At 39.6% G+C, this 15164-nt stretch overlaps 1 protein-coding gene across 44 annotated transcripts in view; it reads right to left on the reverse strand.

The window, feature by feature from the left end:
* The window catches only part of NRCAM (neuronal cell adhesion molecule), a 312039-nt gene that overhangs the window by 33413 nt on the left and 263462 nt on the right, over positions 1 to 15164 (reverse strand). For 27 of the 44 annotated variants that reach the window (XM_055392636.2, XM_055392655.2, XM_055392645.2 and 24 more), the window contains 10 exons: positions 14347 to 14458; positions 12839 to 13005; positions 12601 to 12748; positions 10293 to 10417; positions 9818 to 9847; positions 8214 to 8315; positions 2989 to 3186; positions 2813 to 2883; positions 1262 to 1487; positions 388 to 503 (listed from right to left, as the gene is read on the reverse strand). In XM_055392636.2, the coding sequence (XP_055248611.1) occupies positions 388 to 503; positions 1262 to 1487; positions 2813 to 2883; positions 2989 to 3186; positions 8214 to 8315; positions 9818 to 9847; positions 10293 to 10417; positions 12601 to 12748; positions 12839 to 13005; positions 14347 to 14458 (1295 nt within the window). The remainder of the gene's footprint in view (positions 1 to 387; positions 504 to 1261; positions 1488 to 2812; positions 2884 to 2988; positions 3187 to 8213; positions 8316 to 9817; positions 9848 to 10292; positions 10418 to 12600; positions 12749 to 12838; positions 13006 to 14346; positions 14459 to 15164) is intronic. The other 17 variants (XM_019031505.4, XM_019031504.4, XM_055392656.2 and 14 more) reach the window with 1 other exon arrangement.

A 15164-nucleotide genomic window follows, 5' to 3' on the forward strand; every position in this document is an offset into this window, starting at 1 on the left:
TTTAAAAATGCCTAAATGATTATCAGGATAATTTTGTGTGTTCAACACATGTGGTCCATATTGCTTTAAAGCTAGCTACAGTTGGTAATATTCTAGGTCTTTAAAAAATTAATTTTCCCCATTTTGTATACATACTTAGTTGGTAGAACGTTAGATCATCAGTGGGAAAAATGGAGAAAACTTTTTTTTTTTCTTATTTTGGATGCAGTGAGATTTCAAGTCAACTCTGGCAGTGGCTACCTGAGGCAATGAGTGAAATGAACTCTTCAGTCCACAAGTTCACAAAGCAATGAACCAAATAAGCCCCACCTCCTGTGGTGTGCATGACAAGTGGCATTCGCTGCAGCCCTTACTAAAGAAAGCCACAAAAGGTCCCCTTTCACTTGCCCGATAGCCTTGTAGGTGTCCTCGGATGCTTTTCAGAGGTACTGGGTCCCAGTGCACCTCGGCTAAGGTACTGTTCACCACATTCACACGCACGTTCCCAGGAGCCACCATTGGGACTAGGAAAAGGACAGGGAAGCGGTAGAAGTATCAATGTTATTTTTAATTTCATCCATAAATATGACTATCTCTAATAATTTTGGCTTGAAGCATACTGCAGACCTATTCTATGGATTATTAAGGCTTGAACACAGATTTTGGGGTATCTATTTGACTTTGTGAGAGTTTTTTTTTAAGAGATGGCGTCTTGCTATGTTGCCCAGGCTAGACTCAAATTCCTTGACTCAAGGGATCCTCCCACCTCAGCATCCTGAGTAGGAAAACAAGATTTTTTAAAAAGTACAATTGACCCTTCAACAACACGGGTTTGAACTGCATGGGTCCACTTACACTTGGATTTTTTTTTTCCCCCAAAAATACAGTCAGCCCTCTACATCTGCAGGTTCTGCATCTACAGCCAAAGAAGATGGAAAACACAGTATTCCTGGGTGCAAAACCCATGGACATGGAGGGCTGATATTTCATATAGGAGGGTTCCATAGGGCTATCTGTGGGACTTGAGTATTTGCAGATTTGGGTATCCAAGGCAGGGCATCCTGGAACCAATGCCCTGTGGATACCAAGGGACAACTATACTGCAATCACCTTGAACGTTCTGAACTTCTCTTTCTTACACAGCAGGCTGTTAAAATTCAGAGAAGTCGTGCAAAATAATTGCCACCTCCCTCCCTTGCAACCTGAGCAAGGAGAAATGGCCTTGGCTTGCACCTTGGTAAGTCTGTTTTGCTGGGGAAAAGTAGGAAATGGCATCACTTACGGTCTTCTCCAGAATGTCCCATGACTACAGCTGGCTCGGGGGCAAACCCCATGTCATTCAGGGCCTGAACTTTGATCAGGTATGGAACAAAGGTTGGCGTGCCTGAGACAATATATTTGGATACATTTGCCACTACCACAGATGTCCATTCATCATCACCATCTTTCTGGCGCCAGCTAACTTTGTACTGAAGGCCTGGCCCATTAGATTCGAAACCATTCAAGGGCTACAAGGAAAGCCAAATAACCAGAGCTTATAACACAAATCAACTGCACAATCTTTTACAGGAACAGCAAATTCAATTCCCAGACCTACAGAAAGTGATCATTGAAATACTAAAACACAAGCTATTAACCATTTTCTCCAGGGACCTTCTATCAATTGTGCATTTGCAATGAAATTCAAAGCTTGTTTGGGATCAACATTTCAAAGGTTGTAAATTACTATCTTGATGCAATAAATACCACATAAACCTTTCAAACTCTGGCTCTACCATCAAGGATGGTGATTCTTTAGACGTTTCGGTCACATAGAATCTTTATATATTCCTGTTTGTGCAATAGTACATCATTGTCCATTTTATTTGCAGATGGAAACTTATGGACTGTTTTCCTCTTTATTAAAAAAAAGGCTAGCCTGTCATTCTGTTGTTTCTACATGTTTGTATAAATATAAGTATGTACATATATGTATACATGTCTAAGTATGCATGTATGGCTCTATCTAAAATAGGTTTTGAATTATGAGTAAATATGTGTTAATTTTCCAAATCCAGAAAACACAGATAAGCTTTCCCCACTAAAGAAGTTGACTGCTGGGAATGGCTTGGGGCATGTCTTCCAGGTGGTTCTTTTTTTTTTTTTTTTTTTTTTTTGAGATGGAATCTTGCTCTGTCACCCAGGCTGGAGTGCAGTGGTGTAATCTCGGCTCACTGCAACCTCCGCCTCCTGGGTTCAAGCGATTCTCCTGCCTCAGCCTCCTGAGTAGCTGGGATTACAGGCATGCAGCACTACACCCAGCTAATTTTTGTATTTTTAGTAGAGACGGGGTTTCACCATGTTGGTCAGGCTGGTCTCAAACTCCTGACCTCATGATCTGCCTGCCTCGGCCTCCCAAAGTGCTGGGATTATAGACGTGAGCTACTGGCCCCAGGTGGTTCTTTATGATAACACTAGCTAGCATTTTTTTGAGCATGTGTATATGCTAGGCACTGTTCTAGGTGCTTTATATGTATTAGCTCCTTTAATACTGTGAAATTGGTTCTATTATTACTCCCATCATACAGCTGCCTAACAGACATGTTAAACAACTGGCCTAAGATCACAGAGTTAGTGGCAGAGCTGGGATTTGCACCAAATCATTTTGACTCCAGAGCTCAAGCTTTTAGCAACTATATAATACTGCCTCTTAAGTAAAGATATATATGTATCTTTATATATATATATATTCCCCAGAAATAGGTGAAATGAGATTCTAATGTAGATATTTTTTCAAACAACTTTTTTTTCACTCTAAAAAATAGCGAATAAATTTGAAGGCATCATAGCTCACCTTCCACGTAATCACCAAATTATCAGGCTCTGATCCCAGTCCTTCCACAGCTGTGGGGTTTTTATCTGGTTCTGGAAGTTAAGCAGCCACACAGGTGTAAGCTTTGGCCTTTTGCGAAGAGTGGAAAACTTTTTTATTATATTTCGTACCCTAGAAGTCCCGCTTTCCCGCTTTACCTGAGGCTTTCGTCAAATACTGCTCAGACGCCTCGCTGGGCAAGCTCTTCCCAATGCTGTTCACTGCCATCACACGGAAGGAGTAGTTCACATAAGGAGACAGCTTCAGCTGGGCTGTGGTCTGTGTTCCAGAAACTTCAGTTTGGTGGTGCCACAGCCCTGGCTCATGCATTGCATCTTCATATTCGATGATGAATTCTGGTCACGACACACACACACCAAACCCAAGACCGTGAATTCAGTCAACCCAGGGGTAGCTGCCAGCAATAACTAACAGGGCAACCCAACACAAGCAACCAAACATGAATTATTTTACTTTCAAGAAAAATGCCATTAAAATATTTTGATTTCAGAGTTATCATTATCCTCAACACATAAACACACATGATAACATTTTAGTGGAAAAATGGCATCTCACTGTATTTAATTTAATTTCTCCTGTTACAAAAAAAATTTGACCACCTTTTCATATATTTAAACTTTTTAGGGATATATGGATTAATTCTAAACAGTTTTAGATTTTACCAAATCGGTATTCTTTCTCTAGCATGCTGAATTTAGTTACTTAAAACTGTTTAGAATTAATCCATATATCCCTAAAAAGTTTAAATATATGAAAAGATGATCAAATTTTTTTCATAATAGGATAAATTAAATATAGTGAGTGCCATCTTCCACTAAACATATTGGCAATAATCAAAGGTTTAACACACTTTGTTGACTATGACACTCCAAGGAATCAAGCATTCTCTGACTTTGTAGGAAGTGTAAGTTGGGACAACTTCTATATAAGACAATTTAGAAAATCTGTCAATATTTAAGGCGCATACTAAATTTCACTTCTAGCAATTTATTTTGAATAAATGGGCTCACACAAATGGCTCAAACACATATGAGAAATAATTTACATTATAGTATTATTTGCAACTGAAACAACCTAATTGCAAACAACCTAAACATCCATCAACAGGACACTGACTAAACAAATTACACTAGGTCCACACAGTGGAATACTCTGAAGCTGTTAAAAATGACTGTCAGCCAAGTGCGGTGGCTCACACCTGTAATCTCAGCACTTTGGGAGACCCAGGTGGATGGAGTCCAGGAGTCTGAGACAACCTGGGCAACCTAGCAAAACCCCATCTCTACAGAAAATTAACTGGGTGTGGTGGCGTGCACCTATAGTTCCAGCTATGGGGGAGGCTGAGGTAGGAGGATCACCTGAGCCCAGGAAGTCAAGGCTGCAGTGAACCATGATCAAGCCACTGCACTCCAGCCTGGACAGAGTGAAACCCTGTCTCAAAAAAGACAGAGAGAGAGAGGAAAAAAAAAAAAAAAAAAAAAGAATAGGGCTGTTCCATACGTACTGAAATGGAATGATTTCTAACGTGTATTATTAAGTGAAACCAAGCAGCCAGGCAGGGTATAGAATCGTGTGTGCTGGATACTATGCTTGTGTAAATGTAAAACGAAATTACTACAACAAATAAACAGACATATTCGCTTGCATATAAATGCATATTACCTCTCAGAGAATATAAACCGATAACATTGGTGTGGCCAGAGGAGCTGGGAGACAGGGGCAGGAGGAAGACATATTTTTCAGTGCATACCCTCTGCGTCTACTAAAATTCTGTGGTGTGTACACTTTACCCTTGTAAAATAATAGGTATTTGGATATTCACTGATTGCCTACTATGTGCCAGGTACCATGATATGCACTATAAACACAAAGATGAACCAAAAATATTATATGTGTTGCAGTGGTTCAAAACTAAGTCCTTGGAGTTCTCCTTTCAATCCACATTCATCTTTGGATGATCTCCAGTCCTATAAACGGATGACTTTCATGTTTACATCTGTAGCCCAGACCTCTTCCCTGAACTGCAGACTCAGGAAGTCCAATTGTCTGCTCGACAATTCCACTTGGTTGTCCATGACAGCATCTCAAACTGGATAGTACCAAAACTAATTCTAATCTTCCTCTCCAGTTGATAGTGACAACCCAGGTCAAAATCTGGAATCCTTCTTATTTCCCTACTTCTTCCACACTCTCGGTAGTGCAATGGCCTGTACCATTAAAATATATCCAAAATCTGACCATTTCTCAGCCTCCCTCATCTCTTGTGTGAGTTATCACATAACCTCCTAACTCAGTAGTTCCCAAACTTTCTCGGTTCATGGTGTACTTAGTCTCCATAATTTATTTTTCATGGCTCCCTTAGGCCAAAAGAATTACCTAATGTTTTCATGTATTAAGTAGCTAGGTTCATACATCTTTATATGTATTTATATCTTAAATAAATGTAAACAATTTAATTTTAAACAATTTTAAATCTATTTATATCTTAACATTGTAAAGCTTCTCTTATATAAGTTCTCAAACCTTGTAAACAGATTGGACACCACCTTCCACATTTCCTATTCCCCACTGATTTCCATGTGGCACTTGCTTTTTATCACAGTAAATGCTTTGCAGAGATATAACATTATCACAAAATGACATGGGATATAAAGTTGAACCTGTAATCTGCCTCAAGCTAATTTCATGTGATGTTTGACAGATGTCACTGTTTTTTTAATATCAGAATTTAAAAGTTAAAACTTTAAAATTATTCCAAGGAAGGTACCCCTGTGAATTCACTGAGGTACCACAGGGCACTTCAGTGCACAGTTTGGGAACCATGGTCTTACCCAGTCTGTCTGCTTCCCCTCTTGTTCTTCTATACACTATTTTCAATAGACAAGCCAGAGTTATTCATTCATCACTCCTCTGTTAAAACCCTCCAAGGGCTTTCCCATCTTCACAGTGGCCTACAGGACCTTGCACAATTCCCACTCTACACACCCACGCCGAACTCTTCACCTCTTTGACCTTCTCTCCTCCCTCACTTTCCCTTTTTCATTTCACTGCAGCCACACTGGCATCCTAGCAGACATGCCCTGTCTTAGGGCCTTTGCTCTTTTCCTTTGCTCTTGCTGGAAAGTTCTTCCACTAGACAACTGCATAGTGTGCTCACTGACCTCCCTCCCCTGTCTTGATTGACATATTCAAATGTTCTTTTAGTGTGGCCTTTCCTATTCACACTATTCACAATTATACCCCTAGCTCCACATGTCTTTCTGCTGATTTTTTTTTTGCATGCCCTAAACACATATAAACACAATCATATGTATTAATAGATATATATGAGTTTGAGTCCTCTAGGGAGCAAAGGCTAAGACGGAATTAGAAGTGCAAGAGGTGGCCGGGCGCAGTGGCTCACGCCTGTAATTCCAGCACTTTGGGAGGCCGAGGCAGGTGGATCACGAGGTCAGGAGATTGAGACCATTCTGGCTAGTACGGCAAAACCCCATCTCTACTAAAAAAACAAAAAAAAAAAATGGCCGGGCGTGGTGGCGGGCGCCTGTAGTCCCAGCTACTCGGGAAGCTGAGGCAGGAGAATGGCGTGAACCCGGGAGGCGGAGCTTGCAGTGAGCCGAGATCGCGCCACTGCACTGCAGCCTGGGCAACAAAGTGAGACTCCGTCTCAAAAAAAAAGAAGTGCAAGAGGTCTATTTGGGAAAATGTCCATGGAAGAAAAAAGGGAGAGGAAGCAAGGAAGCCTGAAGGAGGGAAGACCTTCAGACCACAATGCTGGTCTGACATCTGTAACAGGAAGTGGGGGAGGGAAGGAGGAGTGAGTAGAAGGAGCCTCAGACTACAGTATAGTATAGCTCTGGGATAGTCTCAGCCAGGTCAACCAGGAGCCCAGAGTACCGTCTGCACAGGAGGAGTTCTGCATTAGGCACGTCTGACTTCTGGGACCTTTGCTGTGCCCAGTCGCTGGAGCACCTCAAGGAGCATGGCCTCATGTGAACTCTGCAGTGGAGCCTTAGAGAAGGAGAAGCAGATGGAGGCTGTGGGTTAACACTCCTTACAGCACGTTCGCTCTTGAAGGTAGATCTGAGTCCTCTGTGTGTGTGTGTATATATATGTGTGTATATATATATGTTTACATGCAGATATAATGAAATTATACTTAATAATGTATTATTAATTTTATCTTATTTATGTCCTCATCTAAAATATAAGCTCCATAACCACAGAGATTTTTGACTATTTTGTTTTAGAACAATGTCTGGCACACAGTAGGCACCCAAAAATATCTGTCGAATGAATGAGTAAATGAATGAAAGAGTAGAAATGCCTTGAAATCTAATGGTATTATTTTAATATAGGAAAAAAGAGTCTCCAAGCCATCTAACCAGCTAACTCTGGCTAATGTACCCAATGAGCTAGAAGACTGGGCCTGGATGAATTTGTGTTCTGATCAAGGACATTGAACACTCAAGTAGGGAAAAGAGCACCATTAAACAACACAAGATAGAGGAGGGGCTTTTGTTAAATTTTAGTGGAAATATTCTACTTTACCAGGAGGTACAATAAATCAACACACCTATCATTTCAGAATCACCTTAGGTAGTCATCAGAAAGGAATTGTCTTCCTGCGGTATATGCCTGAAGGTAATAATGTATTTCAGGCATGTGACCTGATTGTGTCTGCCTCTTAAGTATCTCTTTGGTTTTACAATTCAACTTCGAAGCTTACCTATAGTCTAATTTTATTATGCTCTTCTAGTATCCTTATGACATTGTCCTTCCTTATCTTATTTCCTAGGCCCTAGGCTTATGTCACCAACGTGAGAAGCTCACATTGTTGAATGGGCAACTTTGTAGCAGGGACTAATGGAAAGAAAGAGACCTAGGTTGGAAGTTAAGGTAGAACCTGTTATCTACGCCCAGTTCTGTTACCAACAGGGGGTTGAAAAGTTACTTTACTCATCAAGTATCAATTTCTTAATACGAAGACAGAGCTATTCAGCACTTGCTCCTCCTAACCTTTTCTCCCAGAAGAAATGGGCAAAATAAACAACTAACTTAAGGTGTATCTTCCTACATGGTAGATATTTAAAGTGATTTTTATGGATCTTAAACACAAATGACAGTGTATTTGATTGGTCAACATCTTCAGCAATTAAAGGGTGTCCTATTCTAGAAGGTGTAACCAGGAATAGTTTCAGCTCTGAAGAGAGGAAGGACATAAATAAATATTTTTATTCTATCAGTAATGAAGCAGAGAATCCCAGTAAATACCTTTGTGAGGAAATTCAGTTGACTGTTACAAAGTGCTTCAAACATGGCCATTTAGTTGATCGGTAATAGAGCAAATAATACCACATACTTGTAATGGGGCTATTGTTGTCATCGCCTGGGGTCCATGACAGCTGAACACTTTTGTCAAGTTGATCTGTCAGTTCTAAGTCAAAGGGAGGATTTGGGACATCTGTAGACCAAACATACACACATCATGATCACCCATCCATCTTTAAGAGGCTCTCCTTTACTCGTGATACTATTCACAGAGGGGACATCTTAAAGACACAGCACACTTGATAGTCAATGAGCATGCAACTGAAAGGAAATGTGCACAGCTGAGGCTGCTGGGAACACACGAACACACACGAGATAACCCATCAATGAGTTCTGCTCACTTGTTTTTCAAAGGAAATGAAAGCATTTGTAACCAAACCCAGTGAAGCAGACACATGTGGTTCATCAGCACTCTCAGCGTTTCTTCTCATAAACATGAATGGGCACAAACATGAAAAATAATAAGCTTAATTTCTAATACATGGGAAATAGAGAAAGCAACTGCTGAAAAAATACAGGCAAATAAAAGGTGCTGTTTAAAGAAAATTCAAATGTTCTTTCTAAAAAAATGCTGAATAACAGATTTTGGGGCTCTGAAAGAATATTTATATTTGCGAAAGAAAGCTGAAATAGATGCTATGGAGGTAGCCCTCAGCATGCGTAAGTGTGTTTACTCCCAGAGGACCACAGTGTATAGACAGACACATGTTGGGAGGAAGGTGTCCTAGAAGCATGTCTGCCTCTTCTAATGGTGCTTCTGAGATCCAGAGAGTTACTGTTCCCCCCAGGCCTTTATTTGACCTTGCTCCTATGAGTATCTCTGGCTCTTAGGGGACCAGAGACCATACAAACATATGTGCTTTTTTTTCTTATCAGTCATAAGGCAGTAAATGTCTACAAAGCACAGGTTTTATATTGGATAATTAGACACAATATTAATAATATTGTGCAAAATCAGCTGAGATGCCAAAAATTGATTTTTGTATTGATGTACTAAATAAAGATGAAGGTTCTCTAAATAAAAAGATTTCTGGAAATGATTTCTGACTTATTTTCCAGATTCTAAAAAGCCACACAACATAAATGTGCCCCTCCTTTTGGTCTTTCTTGAGTGATTTGTCTTTTGTTAACACATGGTGAGTCGGTTTTCTCTGATATAAAAGTTAAATGTTGTTCTAAACATCTATTTTTCCCCATATACATTTCTTGAAAATGGAATCCCAAAACAAGATTTTTCCCAAACAACTTTTAATAAATTGAGATGAAAGCCTAATTTGTAGAATGATATTAGAAACAGCTTTTTCATTCTGTAAAATGTGGATGATGGCTTTTGAAAAAGCACTATGCTACTTTAAAAGGAAATTGCATCAAAGAGGGACTTTTATCAAATGAAGTGATTTTATAACAGCACATGAACTATTTAGAAAGAACTGGCAACGAATTTGGTGAAAAATCTGTGGTTATGATGAAGAAATGATTCATTGTCAGTAAATGCGTGACACAACATAACAACTGACAGAGACCTTTTCCTTAAGAAACACAATTATGTGACATAGAAAAGAAAGTTATGAATACTTTCTGCAAACGTGAAATTGTTTGACAGAAAACAGAGAAAGAAGACTCATATTAGTTTACCGTAAACGGGAGCTGGAGTTGGAGTAGGAGCTAGAAAGGACATTAATATAAAGGATTTTAATCAAAATTAGTAATGGAAAGATACAAGATAGCACAAGATGACAAAGACTGTACATTATTCAAGGTTATAAAATTAAGCCCTATGCTTAGCTGTGAGATACAGCATTGATAAACATGCAGTAACAATTTAGGAAAAAAAACCTTCAATTTTAGATACAAGTAGATCATTTCTCCTTATTTTATTACAAAAAAGGTTACTAATGTGCATATCCACCATTTCGCCCAGTGCTGCTACACAGTATATTTATACTGAAATTATTGCCTCCAAGGCATCTTTCAAAGAAGAAAAACATGGGTATGAACTCACCCATGCATATTAACAAGCAAATATTTGATATTTACAATTTTTATCTTATTTTTTCTTTTCAACCAAATGCAGGGAAGCCAGTTGTGCTATTTTTGTTTTCGTTCTTACCAACAACGCTAAGCACAGCACTGGCGGAGACGCTGTCCAGAGTGGTGTTGGCCACACACGTGTAGGTTCCGCTGTCATCGTCACTGACATCAGCTACCACTAGATGATCCTTGTCAACAGTGAACCTGTGGATAGAATGCATTCAGAGCAGCTGAAATGCACATGCAGCCGTACCCTATAATTGCTTCACTGGCAGGAAAAAAACTGTAAATTTGATAAAATTTGATAAAGGAGAAAGATGGTAAACATTTTCAAAAGTTAGAGCAAAATACATATCACTTTAAGAATGATTAAAGTTGAAAAACAATGAGAATCAATTAGAATCTTGGGTTAGAAGGGATATGTCCTCTGGCACAGTATTTTTCAACCAGGCCTCTAGAGCACGGGTCCCCAAACCCTGGGCCAAGAACTGGGTACTGTCCTGTTAGGAACTGGGCTGCAGAGGGGACCGCTGCTCTAGAGGGTGTGGTAGGAGTTTCCTTAGGCCCCAGGGGAATGGGGCGAGTGAAGCTGAGCTCCGCCTCCTGTCAGATTAGCGGCAGCATTAGATTCTCACAGGAAGGTGAACCCTATTGTGAACTGTGCAAGTGAGAGATCTAGATCTAGATTGTGCTCTCCTTATGACAATCTAATGCCTGATGATCTGTCACTGTATATATTACATGTAATAATATATATATGTATATACATATTACAACATAATAATAATAGAAATAAAGTGCACAGTAAATGTAATGTGCTTGAATCATCCTGAAACCATTGTGCCCCCACCCTGTCCGTGGAAAAATTGTCTTCCATGAAACCAGTCCCTGGTGCCAAAAAGGTTGGGCACCACTTCTCTAGAGCGAGAGGAAGGAGCTTCCTTAAGTTCCCAGGGGAATGAGGCGAAGAATAGTTCCAGCATTAGCCTTACTAAAGGGCTTTACTAAGGCTTTTGCTGCCAAGAAACATTGGAAAACCACTCATTCAGTTCAATTTCTATCAAAGTATATATTTTAAATACTTTATTATTTACTGCAGAAAATCATGTCATTTTCTTACATGTATAAACTCTCATAGGAGAAATTAAATGCAAAGAATAATAATTTGCTTTATCACTAGAAACAGGAAGATTTAGATGAACAATCTCTCTAAGACTTTTCTAGAGGGAACTTGTGGGCATGAACAATTGCTCAGCAGATCAAAAAATTAATGTATAGAGAATTCATGTATTATTTTAATGAAACTGCATAAGTCATAAACTGTCTTCTCAGTTAATTTCCAAGTAAAAGCTTCAGCCAACTTAACCTGATGGTCATTTCTTTATGTTTCCTTTTAATCTTAAAGACAGGGTCTCACTCTGTCACCCAGGCTGGAGTGCAGTGGTACAGTCATGGCTCACTGCAGTCTCAACCTTCTGGGCCCAGGTAATTCTCCCACCTCAGCCTCCCAGGTAGCTGGGACCACAGGTGTGAGACTACCACACCTTTTCATCTTTATCAACTCAACAAATAAAATTGACTAGTTCAAGCATAAAATTAGATGGAGACTCTAGGCACATAAAAGAGAAGGCCACAGAGTTCTTCCGGGGTCATTAACAAGCAACAGGGCAATATTTAGGCACCACAACTTTAGGTCAGCTGCAGGTGAACCACAGAAATGATTTCGACCAGAATACAGCATTCCTTCTAATAGAGAGTGAGGCCTATAGCCACTTTGCTAAAACTAACATATATCTACTCTGTACTACTACGTCAAATCGAGGGTCTCATCTGGAAAATGCCATGACCTTTCTTCCATTCTTAATGAAATCTGCAGCATGCTTGGGCTCTTTTAAATGCTCTACCTGTTTTTGTTTTTCCTTCCCCTTTCACTGGCTTTAGGTAAAATCAAAAGAAAAACTCCCTATCCAAATAAAAACGAGTGTCTTTTAAAATACTGACAAGGATTTGAGCAGTCTTTGGTGATTAAAGAGGTCATATTTCTGCTTATTTGTAGAAAGGTAATGAAAACATCTGTTGAGACTTCGCTGTTCAAGGTATAAAACAATGGATGCTGTCCAGGCCTGAGGGTTTTTTCCCACCCTGAATTACACAAGTGACCAGCACGCAAAGATAGACAAACATTCTCAGGGTCCTATTTCAATCACCTGATACGTTCTTGGGTGCATATATTTTACAGTAGGGAGAAAATGCTTATCTCCCTATTTTGGAGACAGCAGACTTCAGAAACTAAAAACATCACAATAATTGACTACATAGTAGACCTTTAGTTCAAGAATAGCTTAAAGAAAGAATGAAGAGAAAGTAAAGAAATCGTCTTCAAATACCTTTCATCACTGGGCAGTTCCCTGTTGTCCTTCAGCCACAGGACAGTGAGGGTTAAGGTGTGATCATGTTTCACTTTGCATTCAAAGGACACCATGCTCCCTCTTTGCACAACTGCATATTCGGGCTGTTTAACGATCCATGTAGGATCTGAAATGTAAAGTCATCGTTATCCATTTGGCAAAGCTGGAGAATTTGTTCAAAGTCATTTAAAAATTAAACACATTACCTCTGCCTTACCTTTGATCTCTAAGTGAACTTCATTCTTTGCCATCCCTAATTTATTCCTTGCAACACACGTATAAGTTCCTGTACTGTCCTTTTGGGCCACAGGAATTTCCAAAGTTCCATTTTCATGTAAAACATAAATATCTTCATGAAGAGCACTTCCTTTAGCTCCTTTAAACCTTCATTACAGAAATTATCACAATGAGAATAAAAACACATTATATTTTGAAGTCAGACATAAAATGCCAGGTTCAAGGTCAACACGACCATGACGAATGTGAAAGTTGCAAGGCTAGAAGGATTGTACTTTTGAAAGTATCAATAGGAAAATAATCAGGGAAGAAAAAAAGGCATGTATGTCAGAGAGGAGAAATGAAACGGATGAAACAAACTAAGTGTGAATCTGTTACCTTCACTAGGAAAATCATCTGCATAAGCATCCATTTTTCTTCTCTGGGGTTAAGGTAGGGGCCAAGGGAAATTTTCCTTTAATCTTAACCCTGCATATATTCTGACCTCAGTAGTTGGAACTTAGCACAGCATCTAGGACCTGACAGATGATCAGTAAAGAATGTTCCAGTTTTCTTTCATTCATTCCTTCTGAGCCATTGCTTATCCATCCTAGCCTTGTCTCTTTCAGCTAAAGTAAACAAGCTAGGAGGAGGTAGAGGACTTAAACCTCGGGTGGCATATGAAAGGGGAATGGTCTGAGGTGGCGAGTAAAAGAACATGGGAGAGCTTGGCTGGATCCAAGTCAGGAAGACCTGGTGCAACAAGTACTTAAGAGAAACAATGGTAAGAACAAATTCTGCTTTGGAGCTTATAGAACCCCCTACTATACCACAGGATATTTTATTATCAAGGAATATCCCCTAACTAGTCCCTCCAGCCACTACTCACAAAATCCCAGGGGATGTCCATGGCATTGTGAAATACAGCAGCCTTAAATTTTTAAAAAAATCATTTACATGTAGATCTGTGCTTGATAGAGTGTGCTGCTAAATAGATTATACACATGAAAGTATTTAACACAGAGCCAGTAGTTAATAAATATTTGTGAAATAATGAATGAATTTAATAATTAACAGTGTAGGCCAAGCACAGTGGCTCATACCCATAATCCCAGCACTTTGGGAGGCTGAGGCGGGCGGATAAGCTGAGGTTACGAGTTTGAGATTAGCCTGGCCAACATGGTGAAACCCTCTCTCTATTAAAAATACAAAAAATTAGCCAGGTGTGGTGGCAGGCGCCTGTAGGCCCAGATACTCTAGAGGCTGAGGCAGGAGATATGCTTGAACCCAGGAGGCAGAGGCTGCAGTGAGCTGTGATTGTGCCACTGCACTCCAGCCTGGGTAATGAAGTGAGACTCTGTCTCAAAAGAAAAAAATAAATATTAACAGTGTAATGGATTGTGTGGTGCCTTTCCCTGTTTGTTTTTTGAATAAAACCCAACATATTTAGAATATGAAGGCTTTAGCAAACATTTTAAGTATTGAAAAACACACAGAGCTGCTACTTACCACTCGACGGTTGGGAGAGGAGACCCAAAGAAGGCACAGTCTAGTAAAGCAGGCCTGTTTGCAATGACCTGGTAGAGTGTGTTTGCAGGTGTGAGGATTCGTGGTGGCTCAGCTATAAATATTTTTAAAAGGTAAAGTAAATATTAGAATACATTTTAGGACTATAGTTTATTTATTGTATTTTGTTTTAAGGTCATTAAAGTTTATGGTAAAGCACAAGCAACCTATCTCTCTCCTTATGTTCTCTATCAGGCATAATGCTGCCAGTCACTCAAGGCAGAAAAATACATTTTTCCTCCCTCTACCTCCTGCCCTACTTCTTGCTCAGACATCATTTTGGTTGTTGATTTACTGTGAGTCCACTGCAGTCAGGGAATGAGACTTTTGTTTTATCCCCAGCACAGTGTCTGGCACAAAAATAACAGCCAAGTATATTTTTGTTGAATGACTCACTCATCATAACCCCAGTGGGTAGGAACGGTGGGGAACACATAAGCTGGCAGAAAAAAGCAGAGTGATGAGTGTGATGGCTGAATAAATGGAACCACAGCAACAAAAACAAAAAGAGACAAATGGGATTACACCAGACTAAAAAGCTTGCACAGCCAAAGAAATAGTGAACAGAGTGAAGAGACAACCTATGGAAGGGGAGAAAACATTTGCAAACTATATATCTGGTAAGGGGTTAATACCAAAATATATAAAGAATTCAAATAATTCAATAGTAAGAAAATGAATAACCTGGTTAAAAATGGGCAAGGCATTGGACTAGACAGTTCTCAAAAGAAGATATACAAACGGCCAACAGGTATATGGGA

The sequence above is a fragment of the Gorilla gorilla genome, chromosome 6 (genome assembly GCF_029281585.2).
Source record: "Gorilla gorilla gorilla isolate KB3781 chromosome 6, NHGRI_mGorGor1-v2.1_pri, whole genome shotgun sequence".
NCBI classification, from domain to species: domain Eukaryota; kingdom Metazoa; phylum Chordata; class Mammalia; order Primates; family Hominidae; genus Gorilla; species Gorilla gorilla.